At 34.6% G+C, this 23136-nt stretch overlaps 3 protein-coding genes and 1 long non-coding RNA gene across 6 annotated transcripts; 2 read left to right on the top strand and 2 right to left on the bottom strand.

Moving 5' to 3' along the window:
• Positions 1-1342: 1342 nt before the first annotated feature.
• On the top strand, positions 1343-11824 carry LOC101740241 (ubiquilin-1). Of its 2 annotated transcripts, none has more exons than XM_004929620.5 (11): positions 1343-1576; positions 1702-1888; positions 3425-3522; positions 4096-4239; positions 5061-5199; positions 6169-6276; positions 6594-6880; positions 6969-7082; positions 7636-7821; positions 8376-8508; positions 10251-11824. In XM_004929620.5, exons 1-11 carry the CDS (start codon positions 1475-1477, stop codon positions 10325-10327), a joined length of 1575 nt encoding a protein of 524 aa, XP_004929677.1. In that variant the 5' UTR covers positions 1343-1474; the 3' UTR covers positions 10328-11824. The 2 variants fall into 2 exon arrangements, with proteins under 2 accessions (XP_004929677.1, XP_004929678.1); XM_004929621.4 differs by having other exon boundaries at positions 1359-1576; positions 6597-6880.
• LOC119630088 (uncharacterized) lies at positions 10751-13414 on the bottom strand. The gene is made up of 2 exons (XR_005245905.2): positions 12105-13414; positions 10751-12016 (listed from the first exon to the last, which is right to left on the bottom strand). It is a non-coding gene; the product is annotated as an uncharacterized LOC119630088 (long non-coding RNA).
• A 123-nt stretch (positions 13415-13537) lies between these two features.
• On the top strand, positions 13538-17146 carry LOC101742553 (GPI mannosyltransferase 2). Its single transcript, XM_038018341.2, has 2 exons — positions 13538-13688; positions 13764-17146. Exon 2 carries the CDS (start codon positions 13769-13771, stop codon positions 15365-15367), a length of 1599 nt encoding a protein of 532 aa, XP_037874269.1. The 5' UTR covers positions 13538-13688; positions 13764-13768; the 3' UTR covers positions 15368-17146.
• LOC101740016 (methyl-CpG-binding domain protein 3) lies at positions 16457-21640 on the bottom strand. Of its 2 annotated transcripts, XM_004929618.4 has the most exons (5): positions 21174-21454; positions 20749-20898; positions 19498-19663; positions 19272-19416; positions 16457-18047 (listed from the first exon to the last, which is right to left on the bottom strand). In XM_004929618.4, the coding sequence occupies exons 1-5, from the start codon at positions 21293-21295 to the stop codon at positions 17881-17883; spliced, it is 750 nt and encodes a 249-aa protein (XP_004929675.1). In that variant the 5' UTR covers positions 21296-21454; the 3' UTR covers positions 16457-17880. The 2 variants fall into 2 exon arrangements, with proteins under 2 accessions (XP_004929675.1, XP_004929676.1); XM_004929619.5 differs by lacking the exon at positions 20749-20898 and having other exon boundaries at positions 21174-21640.
• Positions 21641-23136: the final 1496 nt, after the last annotated feature.

Below are 23136 nucleotides of genomic sequence, written 5' to 3' on the forward strand. Positions count from 1 at the left end.
GATCTTATCAAAATATTTTCGTTCGAAAGTTATCGCATTTTTAAAGTCCATCCATTCTTAATCTGTTTTTTGTGAAATTTTTTACTAATTTTTTTATTTATTACATGAGTGGACGAGCTCACAGCTCACCTGGTGTTAAGTGGTTTCTGGAGTCCATAGACATCGACAACGTTAATGCCGCCGCCCACCTTGAGATATAAGTTCTAAGGTCTCAGTATAATTACAACGGCTTCCCCACCCTTCAAACCGAAACGCATTACTGCTTCACGCCAGAAATTGGCAGGGCTGTAGTACCTACCCGTACGGACTCACAAGAGGTACTACCACCAGTAATTACGCTAATTACGCAAAAATAAAATGGTTATCGAGGGACAGTTTTATGTTCACGTCATGACTTATGCTAGTGTGGTGTTCGCTCAAGCGGCCCGCAAACACATAGACACCTCTATGATATACACATAGACAATCCCTACAAACCCGCTCTTGCAGGTTAACAGTCGGAGTGGGTCATAAGGAACCTTGACCTATACGATGACCTGGGTCTCGAATCCATCCGGAAACACATGAAGTCAGTGTCGAAACGGTATTTCGATAAGTCTATGCGTTATGATAATCGCCTTATCGTTGTCGCCGCTGACTACTCTCTGAATCCTGATCACGCAGGAGCCAGTCACCGTCGATGTCCTAAACACGTCTTTACGGATCCATCAGATCCAATAATCCTTGCATGAGACGCCTTTAGCTCTAACAATAGGACCAGGCTTAGGGACCCCGGTAACCGTACTCGTCAAACTCGGCATAAAGTTCGACGTGTACCCTAACCTAAACATCAGTACGCTGAGTTTCTTGCCGGATCTTCTCAGTGGGTTGCGATTCCAATCCGGCAGCAGATTCATTCGCAAAGCAGCTGCTCTTGATTTGTTAGGTCTCCTTCGGAGGTGCTCGGGCAGCTATTTGCATATCCCATCCCTTCTTGATGAGCCTTTGTTCGCCCACCAGTCCTGGTGAAGCTGGAAAGGCCTCCGGGCCATGAGTAATACTAAAATAAATAAATAAGATTATGTTGGCACTAAAAGCGCATTTATTAGAGCAAATATTAAGTGTATTGTCTATAGATAGAGCTATCCTACTTAACTCACATAAATACCGTACGTTCTTTTTTGGTAATCTGCATATAATTTTTAGGATCTATTTAATTCAACGCACACACTTGCATGTGCACTCAAAAATGTTTTTATTCTCATGCTTGGTCTTAAGATTCACAAATCAAAATAGAGGTCAATCAGCAATTTCCAAATAGAACCATGCCAACTATTTTTGTGAAATTTATGGTCTTAGTTGTCTGGCAGCACTACTAGTTAGCCGTCATACTGACCCATAGACAATATACAAGTCAACGCTATTCGTCAATTTGTCTTTCTCGTATAAATTTTACTTTTCCGCCAAAGTACATAGTCATTCTAGAATTGCCAAAATGGCAGAGGGACAAGACGACCCTAAAAAAATTACGATCACAGTTAAAACCCCGAAAGAGAAGCAGCAAGTTGAAATTGAGGAAGATGCCGATATCAAAAGAGTGAGTAGGGGGCCGTGAAATCCTTCATTCATGGCGTAATAACATTGATATGGGACACGCAATCAGTGACGACATATATTTCTTCATTCCGGCACATAAAAACGCAGTATTTTCATTCGTTTTAGCTCAAAGAAGTGTTGTCTTCAAAATTCAGTACAGAACCAGAACAATTATGTCTTATTTTCGCCGGGAAAATCATGAATGATGCCGATACCCTGAAGCAACACAACATCAAAGATGGGTTGACAGTGCATCTAGTGATTAAAGCTCCTCCAAGACCAGAACCGGAGGGTGCGGCTCGTAGACCCCCAGGTAAATTAACTAACTAGGATTGGATTTTCATTAGTTGTGTTGACTAACGAGTTCCAAGTCCATTTCAATAAAATATGTCATACGAATTAACCTGGATAATGAAATACAGTTAGTTTAGCTATTTGCAAGTAAACATTGATGATATTTAATTGTTTTGAGAAACAAATGGAGGAACATACAAGAATCATATTCACTAATTATGGACACTATAAAATGTATGTAAATTTTAGAGATTCCAATGTGAAGATTTCAATGAGCCAGTGAAAATTTTTGTTAGACTCACAACCAAAATGTTATTGAAAACTTATCTTGAAAATCTTGCTGGCTTGATATGTCGTCTAATTTCTTCTGCCATATAAGCTATCGCTACATGTATCATATATTATATCCACTCTTAAAGTGAAAAAAAATAGAAACTTTTTGGAAAAATAGATGGCATACTGTTAACCTGCTCAGGTGGAATCCACCAATTTGCCTATTAATGCAGCATGGCATGCACACATTAGTTTGCAGGATAGGACAGTCATTATCTAAGACAATTTGGTCTTTTGCCTCGTGTGTCTAGTGGTTTCATTCACATTGTGATATCAATGGGCTTTGTTAAGCACTTAAAACTAGGTGCTCCTCCATCTATCTGTGCAATAAAAATAAATAATAGATATTTGACTGGGAACTTGTGTATATTATATTTCTCTCTTCTTCTCTGTCGTTTCCTCATGACTGAGGGTTGTGACCACCTTGGTCCAGTTTTTGCACCAGCTTCCTCCAATGCTGCCTGCATTTGGCCTGCTTAATGGCTTAATATTTATGTCATAGGAAAATTAAATTTCTCGTACAGCATATTAGCTTCAGTGGCAAATTGAAAACTTTATTTTGGGCCACAAAGCTTTTGGAAAATATAAATATATTACATTTTGCTGCACTAAATATTAATTTCTTACTTGTAAAGTAAAGCTTTTATTGTGTTAATCAAGGTAAAACAATAATTAAGCATAAACTTTTTCTTTACAGTAAATCAGAAACTTTGGTATATGTTGTTTTGACCTGTTTTAGTCTAATAAAGATAATTTTTTGTAAAAGATATGTCAGGTGTTAATGGGATACTTGTGTTTATGGCTATATCTAACATTTATGACTTGTGAGCAATTGGCACACCTGCTGTTAAAGGTAACCAGAATCTATAGACATCTTATGGTGAACATGTCCACATTCATCATTGTGACACATTCAGTTAGAAGCCACAGTAGCATTAGTAAAACAGTAATTTCACACACATCTATTCTACTCATAAACTAGACAATCTGTTATAACATCAGATCCTCTCGCTCAGACTGGCCAAATACTAATAGTTAATATGATGATGATAATAATCATTTAAATACTTGGATGTTTGTTTCAAATAAAAATTCTTCTTATTTGGATTTATTTTACTAGAAAGAAATCCAATTGTTTACTTAATAACACTTGTGTTAGATTATTGAAAATTATAAAAATATGAAATTTATTTCCACTACATTTGTAATATCATTTTCCTAGCTGACGTCAGTGCTACACCATTTGGTTTAAACTCGCTGGGTGGGCTGGCGGGTCTTGAAAGCTTGGGCCTTGGTCAGAGTACTTTTATGGATCTCCAGGTATTTATATCACAGGACTGCTTTATATGATATTGAAAAGTTTTCAGCTACATTTATAAACTGTAAAACTGTAATTTTTTATTATTAACAAGCCTTTCGTTTAGTCTATTTATTGGGGTTCTCAACCCATCTAGCACAGTTACCGCAACCCATATGACAGCTTCAGATAGAATTCCAAGTAACAATTTAATTAGGATATTTCCTTTTTTTTCCTACCTATGCTGATACCCTTGAAAGGCTATATCAGTGTTACTCTAGCGTATAGGTGAGTTCTCAGGACTCAAACCGGAGGTGTTGCTAACACTGGCCCTAGCAAGAACAGTGCTTCACAGAATCTACCACCAGATCAAAAACACAACCCACTGAGAAGATAACCAAAATGCATGATTGTTTTGCTTTTTTTGTGTTTTTTTTTTAATTCAGACTGGCTTTATATGCAATAGAACATACGGCCCTATTAATAGCAAGTTTAAGCCGTCCCTCATAAACCAGCAATGATAGAGGAACAGTCAAACTTACGCCTACTGTATAATTAACAAATTTGGACCCTACTAAGGCTTATATTATTCACAGGCTAGAATGCAACAGGAACTTCTGTCCAACCCTGATATGCTCAGACAAGTCTTAGACAATCCATTGGTGCAGCAGATGATGAATGATCCTGAGAATATGCGTAGCCTCATCACCTCCAACCCACAAATGCAAGATCTCATGTCTGTGAGTCATTTTTTTACTAAAATTGTACTATTATAAAGTAATAAATACTACTAATGACTAGTATATAATAATAAAAATTTACTAACTTCATAAATTAACACGTTGCCTGTCCGTGCATTATATATAATGCATTTTTGGTCCAGCTGTGACGTCCGTGCATTATATGTAATCCACGATGTTCTTGTTACTACATTCGTGCATTATAAGTAATGCACGGTATTCTAGCTGACACGTCTGTGCATTAAAACTAATGCATGCATGAAATTCAGTATTTTAGTTGTTTTTGAAAGTGTTTTTTGAAAAGCACTTACATGTACTTCATAAGTACATAAAATGAAATAGTTAAGCCGAAAAAAAAACGGGGTCATGGGTACTTAACCAAAATACTCTGGACAGGCAACGTGCTAACTTTGAAGACATACAATACAATAAATCTTTGGCTGTATAGATCAGTAATTGGCAAAGTGCCTTGAAAGAACCCTTCGTAGAGTACAGAATCAGAGAACAAAATTGGAAGTATACAAAATCTAGCGAGCATATAGATGAAGAGCCAACAAATGGAAAAAAAACATATTATTCTTTTGAGAGCTTGTTAAGCTTGACCCTCAATTTTTTTCTTAATTCAGTTCATTTATTCTAACAAAATTCATACTATAAAATCCCATTGAGAATCACTGGTATGCATAATAGAACGAAAGCCTAATATTGAAACTTATTGAAAAGAAGAAACCATTGGTTATGTCAGCTAGTAATCACATTTCAAAATAAATACAAGTTGCAGTTGCAATCAAGATAAACGTATAGCTGCTTGATTTTTTCAGAGAAATCCAGAAATCAGTCATATGTTAAACAATCCTGAATTATTACGTCAAACTATGGAGTTGGCTCGCAACCCCGCTATGTTGCAAGAGTTGATGCGCTCACACGACCGCGCCCTCTCCAATCTCGAAAGTATACCAGGTAAGTTACCGATGTTTGATATAAAATCTATACTTCTATTCTAATATTATAAAGAGGAAATATTTGTTTGTTTGTATTGAATAGGCTCCGAAAATTAAAACGATTTGAAAAATTCTTTCACTGTTTGGAAGCTACACTACTCCCGATAATCTTTTTTGAAAAAAATTAGGGATCCTTACTAAAACTCCAATAATGTAAAAAAAATACCTAAAATATTCTTTACATCGCGTGCCCTGCGAAAACTATTGAGGATAGAATAAAATAATGTACTACGACTTTGTAGAACACTTTATTATTTATGAAAAGTGTCGCGACAGCTATTATAGTTATGCCGCAATAACGGTTCTTCTATTTAAAAAATAAAACATCGTCAAATATCGTTGAAAATTTTGTTAAAGACCCGAGCGGAGCCGGAGCGGGCCGCTAGTCTAATTAATATAAAAATGAAAACTTTGTCTTTTACTTTAATGTAAATTTCTATATAGGTACTTTTTGTTTAGAATTTGGAGGAAGCTTTTTATCGTTAAAATACGCGGGATTGCAATAACTCTGGAAATCAGACTACCTTCAGCTATGATTATCAATGACTACAACAAACACTTTTATTGAAATTACACTCGAGAACCTATCGTACGTTGATGGTACTGAAACAGCAATCTTCCCTTCTAGAGTGTCGATAAAAGCTAGCAATAAAATAACGCAAGATTAAACTGTAAACTTAGTTTTTTATTAAGTACATACACGAGGCGCGAAAACCAAAGAAATAGAATAATTTGATTAATGAATGTAACCTCATTAGGCATTAATGCACTCGTCACACGCCCTGATTGTCTCGAATTTTGTCATGACAAAACTGACCACACGAGGGTTGGCGACAACGTCTAACATTATGTTTTAACGAACTACTTATAACGACAGTGCGGAAATTACAACTCGAGAATGTTACCATATGGTTTTCCTACATTCCAGGTGGTTACAATGCGCTCCAAAGAATGTATAGGGACATACAGGAACCGATGCTCAATGTGGCCAGTAGCATGGCAGGGAACCCTTTCTCTGGACTCGTAGACAATTCTGGTTAGTAAATAATGTTTTAAACATTCCTTAAATTTTGGCTTTATTTTTTATTTTAATAATGTTCATTCTATTTAACTGACGGCCAGATAACAAGGAATTAGTGATGCTAATATATAAGAAATTGTGAAAGCCCTACTCATATTTTTGTGATTCCTGATGAAACATTATTTGCATCATTTAGAGACTATTGGCTTTTCGCTTAAATAGTAACTGAAAATAAAATTAAAATGTCAAACCATAAATCTAAACCCTATTAATAAATGTGATATAAATTTTAAAATCCATGCTTAGTAAATATGGTAACGTTTGTTCCGGAGCAGACGGCACAAACCCGCAGCAAGGATCTGAGAACAGGCAGCCGCTACCCAACCCGTGGCAGCGTGGTGGAGGAGGAGGCGGCGGCGGAGCTTCCCAGGGCAGTGCCTCTGCGGCCGGCTCGGGCTCCGGTCCCGGCCTCATCAATACACCCGGCATGCAATCTCTTCTGCAACAGATGTCAGAAAATCCTCGCCTTGTCCAGTCTATGCTCTCTGCGCCATACACCAACTCCATGTTACAGGCCCTTAGTGCTGACCCCGAAATGGCATCTCAACTAATTAATCAGGTAATAAATATAATTATAGCAAATCTATATCGTCAGACCTTTTTATTTATTATATAGAACATTTAAAATCACACATTAATCTGTGCAGAATCCAATGTTCGCCAACAATCCGCAACTTCAAGACCAAATCCGCACAATGATGCCGCAACTTCTCGCTCAGCTACAGAACCCTGAAATGCAACAGATGATGTCTAATCCGCAGGTAACATTCATTTTACGAAAACACAAAAATGATTCCAGTAAAAAGGTATTCTTTAGAATAGAATAGAAGTCGTCGTGGCTTAAAGGATAAGACGTCCGGTGCATTCGTATTTAGCGATGTACCGGTGCTCGAATCTCGCAGGCGGGTACAAATTTTTCTAATGAAATACGTACTTAACAAATGTTCACAATTGAGTTTCATGGTGAAGGAATAACATCGTGTAATAAAAATCAAACCCGCAAAATTATAATTTGCGTAATTACTGGTGGTAGGACCTCTTGTGAGTCCGCGCGGGTAGGTACCACCACCCTGTCTATTTCTGCCGTGAAGCAGTAATGCGTTTCGGTTTGAAGGGTGGGGCAGCCGTTGTAACTATACTGAGACCTTAGAACTTATATCTCAAGGTGGGTGGCGCATTTACGTTGTAGATGTCTATGGGCTCCAGTAACTACTTAACACCAGGTGGGCTGTGAGCTCGTCCACACATCTAAGCAATAAAAAAAAATTAGAACTTAAAATTAACTAAAATATAAAACTTGTTTGACGTGGACAGGCGTTGAATGCTCTGCTACAAATACAACAAGGCATGGAACAGTTGCGTACAGCGGCGCCCAGCCTTGTCAACAACTTGGGCATGGGCGTGGGCGCCGCCGCCGCCACGCCGCCGGCCCAACCGCCCAGCGCTGCCCAGAACCCCGCCCAGGCACGACAACAAAACAATTCTGAACTCTTCACGCAGGTATGTGCCTTCATGTCTTCTCGTTATTACTTACTGTAATTACTTTTCTGATAAACAAGAATTTTAGATTTGATGATCTATCTCTTGAAAGGATACAAAAAAGCTACAATAATTAAAGAGTAAAATTAACTATGCTTAACGTATGTATGAATTCCTTTCCACAAAAACATAACTTAATCATGTTAATAATTGTAAATAGACATGCTTTAACAAAAACCGACTTCAAATAGAAAAAAAGATATTCTAAAACAAAAAATATACACTAAAAACAATAATCATCGAAATAGGTTGGCGTGATATTGAGTTATTCATCTATTTGTTGCGCACATACTTAATGCAAATTTAAGACTTGTATAGTTTTATCATGGATACCACTATCAGAACTGGACTAAATGGAAATGAGACCACACGGGAAGCGTCAGCTTTCTAATAAATAAGAATCATCAAAATCGAAAAGTTATGAGGTAAAAAACATAAAAAAAACATAGTCGACTTGAGAACCACCTCCTTTTTTGAAGTCGGTTAAAAACTGACCCAATTCTTTTTTTATGTAGTTTATGCAACGGATGATGTCGGCCATGTCGAACAACCAGACGAACACACAGCAGCCCCCTGAGCAACGTTATTCCCAACAATTGGAGCAACTGGCTGCCATGGGCTTCCTGAATAGGGAGGCCAATTTACAAGGTGATTACTATTACTAACTTTTTTATTTATTGCTTAGATGGGTGGACGAGTTCACAGCCCACCTGGTGTTAAGTGGTTACTGGAGTCCATAGACATCTACAACGTAAATGCGCCACCCATCTTGAGATATAAATTCTAAGGTCTCAGTATAGTTACAACGGCTGCCCCACCCTTCAAACCGAAACGCATTACTGCTTCACGGCAGAAATAGACAGGGTGGTGGTACCTACCCGCGCGGACTCACAAGGGGTCCTACCACCAGTAAATGTATTCGATAATATAAAAAATTTATTAAATAGGTATTTATTTTATTATATTGCTTACTTACCCTATTTGTTTTGTTATATCTATTATAGTAATCGGCAAACTTCTTGAGCAAATGACCTTGACTGCGCAGAACCGAATTTTAGGTCACTTTGGTGGTGAGGGTGAGGCGCGACGGCAGGGGAAATCGTATCGAGCGCGTTATTGGTAGATCAGTCGAACCTTGCGTCCCGCACCGCGCCCTCATTCCGCTTGCTCCCAAAAGTACGCTTGCGTACAGTGGAAAGTCTATCGTTATTAATCGTTAAGTTATTTGTTATAATTGCTTGTGGACTTTGTTGCCATTGCTATTTGTTGAGTGTTTGTTGATTTTTTATAAAACATACACTATGCCGTGACAAACTGGTGTAGTACTTAAAAGAAAGGGTAGAAAATTTGTATACGACGTATATTGCTTCATTATAAAACAGGGGAAGAATGATATGGAAAAATTAAAACAGACTTCGGAAGCAACAAAAACATCAGTGAGTACTGTTAGGTGCATTATTAACGAAGCTAAAGGCTCTGGCTTGCTCGCCGTGTTTCGGACTCCGGGTAAGAAAAGATCAGGGAAGAAGAAAGTTACCGGAATGGATAGTTTCGTTCAATCTGTAATAAAAAGATGTAATCATAATAACTACATAACAAGCAGCGAAACTCCGTACCGTAGAAAGGCTTCGAAGAATTTAAAGAAGATATAAATTTTAATGGCTCGGAACGAAGCTTACGACGAATTATGAAAGAGCTAGGCTTCAGATGGAAAAAAAGAACAGAAAATAATCGGAAGCTGGTAAATGAAAAAAGTAACATTCGATTACTACGAATCGAATATCTTCAAAAAATAATTAATTATAGACAAAAAAGAAGACCGAATCGACCGAGTTGTAAACTACGCCGATGAGCCCTATGTCGACTCATCACGATGATAGCGACTCGGGTGATGAAAACAGTGATGATGATGATGGTCAAGATTATGATAACGAAAAAAAAATTACAAATACCAGCTTCGCTTTAACTGAACCAAGACCTGGCAACAGCTCTAGTTTTGACTTAATAGAAGGAATATCTATTTTACCCCAAGATTAAATTATTACAATTATTAACCTATATGTTTTGTTGATGTTCTAATAAATATATAAATAAATACATATGTTGATTTTAATAATTTAATAGCATTATGACGCAGAGTAAGTAATGTTTTTGCACGTGAGTGTACCATGCGCAAACTTACCCCCACTACGTCAACAAATGCTCAAGAAGTTTGCCGGTTATTATACAAATCAACAATCTGATTCTCCTCAGTGTTATCAAAACAACAAAAATACGTAAAGATGTAAAAATTTCCTTCACATTTATAATTTGTAACGATTTTTTATATTCTTTATTGTCACATGTTTGCTTTCGCCTAACTTGTTGTAATCCGCGAATGCTTGTTGCAGCTCTAATCGCGACATTTGGGGATGTAAACGCGGCGGTGGAGAGGCTACTGGCGCTTGGTCAGCTCTCCATGAGCTAACACTACCGCGCCCTGTCAGCGATAAAGCGATAACGTTTGTTTCATCCTATAACGCCACTGTCTTTTACAAATATTGCATTTAGATGTTGATCATTCAGTTTTTTGCATTATCATTTTAATACATATATTTTTGACACCTAAAAATTGTAGAATAAAACAATAAATTTTTTTGTTAAAGTTCTCAGACTTTTACACCTATGGTCACATTATTTAACGTTCAAATTTAATAGTTTCTAATTCGTCATCAATTTCTTAGCGTTAAAATAGTCCAGGCAGATGTCCAAATTTACATTCCTACTCTGATGCATCATTTTTAATGTATGATTGCTTTAGTATAACGTGTTTGAAAAGACAGCGGTCACGAAAAAGTTTATATTAAAATATAATGGTTTTGGGGGAAACGTTTTTATGAAATATTTGCCCTTTTTTTGCTTCATAATACAAATTTTAATTTAATTTCATTTATTCCAAACTAGTACCCAAATTGATTGATAGTAGTTAAAAATTGTGGTATGTTACTGTAGTAATTAGACTTAATAAAGGTAAAAGGTGTCTTTATTTAATTTTTATTCATTCCTTTGGTAGTAAACAATTCAGAAGTTTTTGTTTACAAGTCACTCATTACTCACTGATTTTACGTAGCGATGATATAAAATCAATATTTTGTACACTACAACTGTATTTGTATAGAAATTTATTTCTATTTCTATTAATTAGTTTAATTATTTTCTTTGTTACATTATTTTAATAACACGGACGTTTTAGTAGATTTGCGTTATGAAACGTCAAATTAAGAATAAGTTTATGTAAATAGTTTGCTTTTCCACTGAAAAATCTTTTGCACTACCATGCATATGGTATTATAAAAACTACATAGCATTTTATAGAATAAACTTAGTAAACTGTATGTATGATGAAGTAATAGATAGTTGTTACACAACAATCAGCTAGAATATCTTAGCAATTGTATCTTCTCAGCAATATAATATTAACAAATTGCAATAAATTATATAAACTGTCAAAAACTGTGTACCAATTAATTAACTAATTAAATTATAAATTCATAAGTGACTGGAAAGGTGAGGCTTAGTTTTATTTTAAAATTTCTTTAAAAATATTTTAATATTTATGATCAGAAACATTCATAATATGATAAAATTTCGCTTGTAGTGTACTTTGTAGCGAATTGATTTTCAATTGTAAAAGTCTGAAGAATTAACTTCGTTTCTTTGTTAAAATAAAACACCAATAATAATTATTCAGAAATAAAAAGTTTCTCATACTTTCCCTACACGTAAAAGTCCTTATTTTATAATAAAAAAATCAATAGAAAAGTAAATTAACGATATTTCTAAATCTGTCCACCAGTATCGCCAATGTAATAGAAATGTACTGTGTGATGTATCCTAGACTGCTAGAAATGTCTTGATTTGAATGAATCTGGGTGTAACGTAATTGTGACATAATGCAACTATTATAAATAAATACAAAAAGGAATCCGTGTTTCATTTCACATATTACTTATATACATTACAAATTAGTCTTAAATACATATCGACGCTTGAAAGGCAAACGTGACTAAGCGACAATAACTGCTTTGTACATAAATGATAGGCAATAACCATATTATTGGAACGAAGCTCCTTACGGCAGGTTTTGAGGAAATGGGGATTTTACTGCGCGACCGAACTGAAAAAAAGTGTGAGACTGACCGTTAGAAAAACATAAAACGGAAATGCTATAGTCATATACATACAAAGCGAATAGTTTATAATACCTTTCTCTTTTTCTTTCTTTCTGTTCTCTCATCCCTTCTCTTTTTAATCCCACTCCGCCTCGCCAATGCTTAAAGGCTTATTACATTTGGCTGAATTTAGTCGACTGTTCTAAATTCAGTTACTGAATCAATTGTCAGTTTAAACGCGACGAAGTAAGATGTGACGTGTGCGTAAGAGGATAGCCCCAGTATTGTCTAGACAACAACAAAATGTTTGTTTTTGTTTCAATTTCTCAAAATAAAAACAAGAATATCGGTGAAGAAATATTTATTGCTGTGCGGAATGTTAGCAAATATGAACATTATTAGTGATTTAGAACCAGCAGACTTCAAAAAATATCTATAAATGGATTCGATCTCGTTTGACCTATTAATAAACCTTGTGACACCGTTTATAAAAAAGCAGGATACTATCCTACGATAGTCTATTATAATCAATTATTCTATTATAATATAATTAATATCTACTAAATGCGATTGCACCTTCCTAAATGCGTTTCTAATTAGGCTTCTAAATGATTCAGTCAGTCAGAAACCATCCTTGCTACTGAATTCAGTAGACTAACTTACTTAATGCTATTACACTTGACTGAATTAAGTAGCGACTGAATTCAGTCGTCTGAATTCAGCCAAGTGTAATAAGCCTATTATTCTAAAATCATGAATTCATGTACAAGCAACGCGCATGCGCATTAAAAACAATCCAAAAGAATCGACAACGAGATGTGGTACTACTATTGAGCATCAATAGTTTTTAAAGAATTTGCACAAAATAGAATCGCAAAATTCGGAAACATATGAACCTGTCTTATTTTAGTTACCACAAGCCAATAGTTTCAGAAATAGAATTTAATGATGAGAATTGATTACTAAAAATTACCTATTTTAATATTAATATGCTTTTTTTATTTATTATAAATAATGAAAAGCAGCAGATATTAAGCATTTCAAACTTATTATTGGGGTATTGAAAGACTTTTTATTATAAATAATTAAAAGCAGCAGATATTAAGCAATTCAAACTTATTATTGGGGTATTGAAAGACAAAATATATTATGTACCTATTGAAGTTAAGAAGTTGACGTGAATTGATATTATATAGTTGAATTCTATAACTTTATCGTTCATAGCTATGACAGGACACGCCCGGGCGCCCGTAGTAATTAGTAAATATTTTCTTTAATAAAAATAAGTGTATTAAACTTAATAAATACTATCTATGCTTTTAAGCCTTTACCCTAAAAAACTTTCAGATTGATTGATCGACGGGAAGTTTTTCCACTGAATTAATCTTTATACTTTTCTGGTTTTTAGCTTTTATTTTGTCCACTATCCTAGTAGTAATACATAATTTGTAAACATTATGATTTTTTAATTTAAAGAGTCAGTTGTCTCACAATCCATTGCGTTTGCGATTTTGGAAAAACTACCATATCTTACTGTCATTAATTGGTTAAATGTCAACGTCTTCATAATTTTAACACAACATTGAACGATTTGAAATTTAAATCTATATTTATTAAATTATTTAAATTCGGTCGTACACAAACGATGTGCTTGTGATTTAACCACAAACAGATAAGGTAATAACGTTTTTTATTATAGTGCTAGACTACTATTAGTAATATTTAAACCTAATTTAATTCCTAATTCCGCAGAAATCATGTATTCACCGCGACAAAAGCTTATGTGGTTTGCGTTTAATTCAAGAATGATAATAATTTTATTGCAAGCTGTATCGAATCTCATCATACCTGATCACGACGCTAAGGTTTTCGTCAGCCCGGAAGACCCCACTATGTACAAAAGTTGGTTAGATAATATAGTTTATAAACTTTTTGGCGGTTTTAAAAGATGGGATGCTCAATATTTTATACACATTGCTCAGTATGGATACACGTATGAGAATTGTTTAGCATTTTATCCGTTTTACCCCTTGAGCGTGCGATATTTTGCCTACGGACTAAATAGCGCTATTGGAACATTTCTTAATTTTCATAGTTGCTTATTATTATCTGCGACAATAATTAACATCTGTTTGTTTTTGAAGTCTGCAGACATCTTGCATCAATTAAGCTTGAGAATCTTAAAAAGTGAATGTAGAGCTTATAAGTCTGTCATATTGTATAGCATTAACCCTGCAAGTATTTTTTTTTCTGCTCCATATTCTGAGACACTATTTGCTTGGATGTCATTCTACACAATGTTGAAATGCACAGACAGTGAAACATTAAGGTTTGCTAATATTGATATATTGAGTGGCATACCTGCAGGGCTTTCAATGATTACAAGATCAAATGGTATTGTAAATTTGGGTTTTATATTTTATACAAGTTTTAAGAATATTATTGAAAGAACACTTCCTGAAATTGTGTACAAATATAAGACATTAAAGTGTAGGATAATACTTCCTTTGTTATTGTTGCCTTTATTCATATCATTCATGGCACTGGTCTTAACTATAATAATTGCAATTATACCTTTTCTTTTGGTTCAAACTTACAATTATTTTAAATATTGTGTACCTAGTGAACATAATTTACCTGAATTTTTAATAAATGCAGACTATGTTTTGCCTGGTACAGCTGAGAGTCCTTGGTGTAATTACTCAATACCTTTATCCTACAGTTATATTCAAAGTCAATATTGGGATGTAGGGTTTTTAAAATATTACAAATTAAAGCAAATCCCTAATTTCATTCTTGCTGCTCCTATACTTATTTTATTAAATTATTATTGTTTAGTGTATTTTTTTAACAATTTTAAGCTATGTTTGAAACTTGGTTTAAAGTTCAGTTCATTAGGTGGTTACTCAACCAAGACTTCTTGCAGATCAAAACAGTGTGCTAAAGGATTTGGTGCAAATGATCCTGTTCTTTACTTATATGTGGTTCATGTATTTTTACTATCTATATTTTGTATTTTTTTTGTTCACATTCAAGTTACAACTAGACTCCTGGCTTCCGCTAGCCCTGTATTGTACTGGATTTGTTCAAGTAAATTAAATGCTGGTCCTACTCCGACATCTGAACAAAACACTATTAATGAACATTTCCGTGAAATTACAACAGGAAAGAAAATTCCATCACATCATTTGTCTATTGCCAATTTAGAGGGATTAGACAACATGTACAGCAAATGGAAAACTTTTATAATATCAAGAAAAATGCTTGATTTTCAATCTCGCTTGATACAGTATTATTTTATAGGGTACTTTGTTGCTGGTACAATTTTGTTTTCAAACTTTTATCCGTGGACATAGAAAATGTACAGTATAAAATAACATATCCTTTTATGAATCAATTATGTGATTGTTTAGAAGCATATCAGATGTTTAATTATTTAACTGTTATTCAGCATAAAGAATCAAAGGTAGCAAGCAATCTAAGAAGTTTGAAATTAAATAGGGGACCATAACTTAGGAAATGTAGGCAAATCTTATGTTAATTTTGAATTCTCAATATTTGTTTTAAATGTTTTTGGAAGGCTATTAATTCTATACTATTTTAATACTAACAGAACATTGTTTCACAATGACCTTTTTTACAAAAAGGGTTGTGTTCTGGTGTTTAAGAGCAGTCTGAAAACCACTAGACCTACTTAAATGAATGCATGCAAGTAAACTTAAAAAAAATCTACATTTTATATTTCGCTCTCATGATAAATTATAAAATAGAAACAGATGAGCTTTCAGGTAGTACACACATATTATTTATTCCAAATTTAATACTGGATGATGGAATTGGATAATAGAAAGTATTAAGTTTTACTTTATGCAATAAATTAAACAATAATTATTGTGGCCTTGTAATAAAAGTAATTTACCTAGTTAAAATTTAAGTTATAGATTGCATATCATGGGTATATATAGTTGAATAAATCAAAATCAAATATAAGATTGTAATACTTTTCCCAAAGTAATGCAGTTACATATCAAGGAGTGAAATGTTATTTGGTTTAAGTGACATTTTACTTAATACGCGAAATTTATCTTTGGAATTACTCATAAATGTGCGTTTAATTTGGTGTTAGCTTATACAGTTCGATGTTTTTAATTGTACTGCAATTAAGTTTACTCCATTTAATAATGATATTTTTTTTAATTTTAAACTTTGAATGGCTCTCCTGTTATGTTGCAAAAATGTCACTCAAACCAAATAGCCTTTCACCCCTCGATATGGTAGAGTAATTAAAGTATTTAAAAATTATTATTATCCAAGTAAGACTGCCAATAATAAGCTATGCTATGCCCATTTAAATTATAATCATAAGACCTATTACATAAGCTTGACAATTTAGCCATTTGTTCTAGTCATAGTGAGAGAAATACTTAAAAAAAATAACATTATAATTTAATTTATTTTCACTATTTTTATTGATAGAAATAAGACATTAACACATAAAAAACTAAATATATAGTTATCAAAACTTAAATACTATATTTACTACTAAAGTTTAATATCTTAGACATTCTGCTTGTCCGTCATTTCGCGCCGTCCATTTTAAATATTGCAATCACTAGGTTTTGTACAAATTTAAATCTACCTTTAATGAATTTAAATTACGCCTTATATCACACCTATACAGGGTGTATTGGAACCGATCCCGAAAATCTTTTAAGTTAGATAAAAATTATATTACTTTTCTTTCTGCTGCCTACAAATAACAAAAAAAATTTGAATTTTCCTCAATTTGTGAAATATTTTTTGTCAATAAACACAACTATAATCGGCAAACACGCGGAATATGCAATCACGGGTTATTCACAAAATGTAAACATCGTAATACAAATCTTTTTTTAAAAAATCAATGTTTTCAAGTTTATTTCCGTTTCCGTTGCGGGATCGGTATCTTTACACCACCGCGTATAAATGTGTACACTTTGCATATACGACTATGCTTATTTTCATGCAATTTAGAAGTTTTACCTAAAAGCTGTTTTAAAAATTTATGGTTGTGAACTGTCTTGCAATTACAGATAGTGATAGAATACACAATAATTGCAACAATTGCCTTTTAATAAATTAATGTGTAAAAACTGTGTACGACTTTTACTCAATAGCCTGTCACTGTGGTTGCTGTTGATGTGACCATGCGACGCTAGACTGATTGATTTTCTTTAAATTAATTAGGCCATGTCTAAAGATAAGTAGATTTGTATATCTAATCTTAAACTTATTAAATAGGATAGTAAGATAATTATGATATAAAACTGTTTTCATATTATGTCATAGCAATTCTGTTATGAGACCAATGTTGGCATTTTAAAAATGATTAAAATGACATGACTATAGCTAAATAAGGAACTGTGGAAATTCCCAGTGGACCTAAATGACTATTTTCTCGCATTGAGGCCCCAAGGCACATACCAGAAAAAACAAGAACTCTTAGGTACCAAATACCATATCTAGAGAGATTACAGACTCCAGTGGACCTGGTGCAGTATCCAGCGTATCTAACCAAATAACGAGGCAATAATTACTACTTCCCGTTACTTATTGAGGTACAAGAAGTTTTTCTTATCATCTGTTCAGACAACATCAAATTGTGTCTTGTAACATTACTATTGAGTTCAATTAATTCAATCGGGAATTACATCTTATTTAGTGGAATTCGATATCCTGCAATATGGTTTTACAAAAAGTAAAAACCATTTTAGTCATTTCTATTAGACTCTGTGGACTTGGGGGAGTCCTGTGTAGAGTCGGGAAGCATAGCGGACATAGAAAGGTCGGCAGCGGTTTCCACACTAGGTTCACCGCCGCCGTCGCAGCCCTAGGCCACCGATAGAGCTTGTCGCAATCGCTGGCGAGCTCGCTTCACGCGCTCCTCTTGGCGTCGCACATCTTCCTTAGTGATTGTCACTGCAGCAATCAGGGGTTGTTCTGGGTTTAAAAAAACACCTGGATTGTCTTTTATGGCTTGTTTCGATCCTATTTGTCCTGAAATAATTAGAGAGTTGTTAAAAATGCAGAAAGTTTGTAACATTCATGAGTTTACAAATTTAAGTTCTTATGCTTAATTAAACTTAGTTTTCTTGTTATTCAAAAGGTTCTTTTTGATATAGTAAAGCGTGGGGTTTAGAATAATGTGACCAAAAATATGTCATATTAATATACATAATTTAATAAAAAATAATAATAATTTAAAACTTTATTCCCTTGGATATGCCAGAGAAAGATGGTCATGTATAGTTAACTCTGTAATTTGTCAAATATAATAATTCAGTTAAAGGCTAACATTATCAGTATCTAAAGCATCTATAAACTTTAATATATTTTAGAATATGTATCCAAATTAAATAATTTATCACTGAAAACGAAACTAATATCTATTCATAATAAGACTGTTGGATGTCAAGCTGTAATAATGCCCATTTTTAGTTCAAATTCATTCAATTAATTGTGATGGTTTACGTCCAAAAATATGTTTTATACAATTTCAGTGACCTATTTCCTTGATGTTACTCACTGAATTTAGAACCAATGGCCAATTCGAAATGTTAATATTATATCGATATATATTTTATACTATATGGAATGGTACTGACAGATGTGCTGGATATATACCGAAGCTTCATTTTAACCCCAGAATCGAACATTATTCAAGTATACAAGATAATGGAAGTCCCCTACAGTGCCTATTATCCTTACAAACATTCAATTCGTCGAGTCCTAAAGGATAAGATACACGCATTCGCATCGAGCGAATCGAAAACCATAAATGTACGTCTTTCATATACTCTGTGTACTTTACATACGTGTATGTTTTGTAATATTGCAATAATCACAGAACAATTTTGAGTTCTCGTGGCCTGCGGGATAACCCGGTGCATTCGTATCACCACACCAGCACAGTCGCATCGCTAGATGCGATTCGAATCGCGCAGTAAAAATATAATTAGCGTAATTACAGGTGGTAGGGGGTCTTGTGACCCTGCACGGGTAGTTACCACTACATCGCCTATTTTTCCTGCAAAGCAGTAGTGCATTTCAATTTGAGGCGTACAGCAACCGTATTGAGACTCAGATCTAGTCTTAGGGTACCCACCTTGCGGCATTTACATTGTTGATGTCTATGGATGGTTGATGCCGATCTGTGGTACTTAACACCAGATATTTGACATGATAGTAAAATTTTAAAACAGCTAATATGTATTTTTTTACCAGTTATAGGTTGTGAAGATACATGAAGTGCTGTAGCCAATGACTGGATAGTGGTGGCATCAGAAGTGTATGGTCCCAAGGATTTGATGTATTTTGGTAGACTTGTAGTTCCAATTACACCATTTGCATCACAAGCTGTCAATCCCTGAAATTTTTTTCTCTTATCGGTAAACTTGCTCAGTGTTTAACTGTTTAGTAAGTGTTTAAAAGTAAGTAGAAGTCTTACCTCTAGTCTTTTTTCCCAAAATAATTGTTTAGGCTTTTCCTGTGTCCCATGCTTGAGATCTGTTTTAACTTTACTGTCTTGAGTTTTGTAGACCGTCACAGGCTGTTTGAATATTGATGCTGTTTGACGAATTGGTGGCACTAATGAAGCATCATTACGTACACCCCTATTTAAATAAAATGATTAAATCTTTAATCTAATGTATTCTTATTTTGATAACAAAACTGCAAAGGATCTTACTGGTGGTAAGGCATCTTGTGATCCTCCACACCCATGAAGCAGTACCTACCCACCAGCCTGTCCATTTCTACCACAAAACAGTAATGTGTTCTGGTTCCAGTGTTAGGACAGTTGCTATACTACATAATTGAGATTTACATTGTGATGTCTGTAGGCTTCCGGTAACCACCTAACACCAGATTAACTTTTTTACCCACATATGCAATAAATAAAATAAAAAGAGACACATAAATATCTTGTATTGCCTTTTTTGTGCCATCAAAATAGTTAAAACAACAGTGTATCATAATTGAAATTAATTTCCTTTAGAGCGGCAGAGAACATTTGTTAACATTATATTCATGCTATTCGTTGATGTTTCACCGTGCAGAACATCAACCTTAGTTACATAACATTATAAACGGAAAAACAAAAACACAAAAAAAATACCAAAATACCAAACACAAACAACAGCAACACAACATTTAACCATGAGACACAAATGTATTATGATGCACTAAGCCAGAATGTTATTAACAATAATGCTACATAACAGCTACTGTAATATAAGTGTGTAAAGAATTTAACTACTGGTGCCAAATGATAAAGATATTTCAGATACAGATCTAAAATTTGGAATTTTGTTACTCCATTAAGAGTTTTATGTTTGTGGCCTAAAGTGGTTGATGAATAAGTGGTGTTTAGACATAGATCCGCACCTGTACAAGAAGATTGTAAAATGATTTCAAAGCTTTAATAAGCCTAAGCTTGTTAAACTAAATGATATAATGGTAATAATTCAATCAATTTTGAAGCTGTGCAACTGTGGAAACCTTTAGTGATGAACATTACAATTACCCAAACTTGCGGTAATGGATAATCCACTTAATACTAGGCAATTGACCCAGTATTAAGGTAAACATTATAATTTAAGCGTCTATTGAACATAACAGCATTACAGATGAAAAACACAAAGCACAGAATTGCACTAACAACTCACAACACAAGATAAGTTAGGACACTAATGGGAACCTGTAGTCAAACTGCGCTCGTGCTTTCTTGGCCTTGCACAGCAACATTGTGTTTATCTGACCTTGCTGAAAGTCGAAACACGACAGGTCCACACTATCACCGAGATAACGAACAAGCTCTGGCTTACTGCGAAACTTTTTACCTGTTGGACTACAGAAAATATTTTCATCAGAAAGTGGTGGTTCAGTTATGGTTTTCAAGCCCTCTTATGATGATAAATGTGATGTGCTGTTAGAAATTTAAGAGATTAGTAGTTTGTTTCCAATTGCATATACTTTTCCCTAGTAATAATAAGTTTCTATATTTTTCAACAATTATAATTTTAACATATAAACAAATGGTTACATTTAAATTTCTTATATCTATCCGTGATTTCTTTTTGTAATTTTTACAACTAATCATAATTATATTGACATAATGATTACCTGTAATAATAAACATCAACCTTCCCTGCCGACAGACCTGTTTTTCTAACTACTTCCTCTCTTTGCCAGCCTTTGGGTAACGCTGAACAATCGGATCGTTTTCTTTCGATAGATATGTTCATATTTACGGTTTATTTCTTTCTTCTTAATAAATCAAACCACAATAATATTCCAATTTCAATTTAGAGAATGTTTTGAGTATGTACCTACTACACATTTCATGTAAACACTGAAACAGGTATGTTTGTGGTTTGTGGTGAGATCAAGTGAAGTAAGGTTAACTATGAACTTAAAATTTTTTAAGGAATTTTATGACCTGGTAACTAAGACCTTTAAGTTATGTCATTTTAATTTTAATTCTTATTTATATGAAAAATGATGAAATGAAATGATTAATTTGAAACATTAATCAACTGGGATGAAATCAAATCAAATCAAATGAGATGAGATGATTAGGGATGATTGTCAACTTTAAAACATAGTTATACGCATATAGTAAGAATAAATGCTCACATGCTTTTAGTCGTAAAGTGCGTTTTGTTTATGGTTTTTTAAATGAAACTCATTACACTGAATTACTTTAGCACTACTACTACTGTACTGAGCACTAATTAGTACAGGAAATGTAATCCATACATCGACAATTTTTTTTTCGTAATCTGAAAATTAACAAACTTTTTTGAAATGTAGCTTAAAAAATTGCGTTCAAAATTCTCTTCCAGTATTGGTTGAGATAGAAGTAAGATCCATTGAGTAGAATGTGTACCTACAAGCCATGCCAAAGCTAAGTCTATTGCACGATATGCGTAAGTGAACTTTTAAAATATATATAATTGATAATAAAATGTCACTGACTCCATTTTTCATTTATCTATCTATCTTTCAGTACACATCAGTGGCGTAGCTACCCAGGGCCAGGCGGGGCAGTGCCCCGGGGCCCTCAAGCTCAGGGGCCCCTCGAATCTATACCAGAAATCTCGATTGAACTGAACTTAATTTTAAAAATTTCTCCTATTTTTAAAACAAATATGATAGGTTGCAGCCCCACTTTAATCATGACAACTCAGTTGAAAGAAATTCAAAAGTTATGCCTAGGGAATTCCCCTAAATTCTTTCTGTAGGTTGGCAGTGTTGTCAATTTGACGGATAGTGATATGTTGGTCGAAGTCTAAAGGATAAGACGTCCGGTGCATTCGTTGTTGCGATGCACCGGTGTTCGAATCCCGCAGGCGGGTACCAATTTTTGTAATGAAATACGTACTTAACAAATGTTCACGATTGACTTCCACGGTGAAGGAATAACATCGTGTAATAAAAGTCAAACCTGCAAAATTATAATTTGCGTAATCACTGGTGGTAGGACCTCTTGTGAGTCCGCACGGGTAGGTACCACCGCCCTGCCTATTTCTGCCGTGAAGCAGTAATGCGTTTCGGTTTGAAGGGTGGGGTAGCCGTTGTAACTATACTGAGACCTTAGAACTTATATCTCAAGATGGGTGGCGCATTTACGTTGTAGATGTCTATGGGCTCCAGTAACCACTTAACACCTGGTGGGCTGTGAGCTCGTCCACCCATCTAAGGAATAAATAAAAATAAAAAAGTGCGTTTTATTATTCTACGATGTGCGTTTTATTGTGCATTCAAGTTAAGCCTCGAAGGCTCCGTCGGCCGGGTGGCCTTGGCGTGAGCTGCGCCGTCTGTTTGTAGTGTTTACCGCGGTAACCCTTATCTCATCCGGGTTTTGACCTCGGAGGGGATCGGACGCTTGGGCGAAAAGTGTAGGGGAGTTACTTAGTGCGGTAGGGCCCTGAAAACATTTTTGGACCCGCGGTTTCGCAGTCGCGGACTAGTCTCACATACCCCGCACGCAACCTAGGCGCGAGGACCTTGTAGGAGGTTTGGCCCCCAGCCCGAAAAAAAAGGCCCGACCTTTATATAATAAACCCTTGAATGTTCTCTATTT

Source organism: Bombyx mori, chromosome 21, assembly GCF_030269925.1.
Source record: "Bombyx mori chromosome 21, ASM3026992v2".
Lineage (NCBI taxonomy): Eukaryota > Metazoa > Arthropoda > Insecta > Lepidoptera > Bombycidae > Bombyx > Bombyx mori.

Coding starts and splice junctions, on each gene's coding strand:
- LOC101740241 (XM_004929620.5), top strand. CDS start 1,475: ATGGCAGAGGGACAAGACGACCCTAAAAAAATTACGATCACAGTTAAA. Junction 7,083..7,635: donor AGATGATGTCTAATCCGCAG/GTAACATTCATT, acceptor TGACGTGGACAG/GCGTTGAATGCTCTGCTACA. Junction 8,509..10,250: donor TAGGGAGGCCAATTTACAAG/GTGATTACTATT, acceptor TGCTTGTTGCAG/CTCTAATCGCGACATTTGGG.
- LOC101742553 (XM_038018341.2), top strand. CDS start 13,769: ATGTATTCACCGCGACAAAAGCTTATGTGGTTTGCGTTTAATTCAAGA.
- LOC101740016 (XM_004929618.4), bottom strand. CDS start 21,295: ATGAACATATCTATCGAAAGAAAACGATCCGATTGTTCAGCGTTACCC. Junction 19,664..20,748: donor CGAGCGCAGTTTGACTACAG/GTTCCCATTAGT, acceptor TTATTTAAATAG/GGGTGTACGTAATGATGCTT. Junction 18,048..19,271: donor ATCTTCACAACCTATAACTG/GTAAAAAAATAC, acceptor TAATTATTTCAG/GACAAATAGGATCGAAACAA.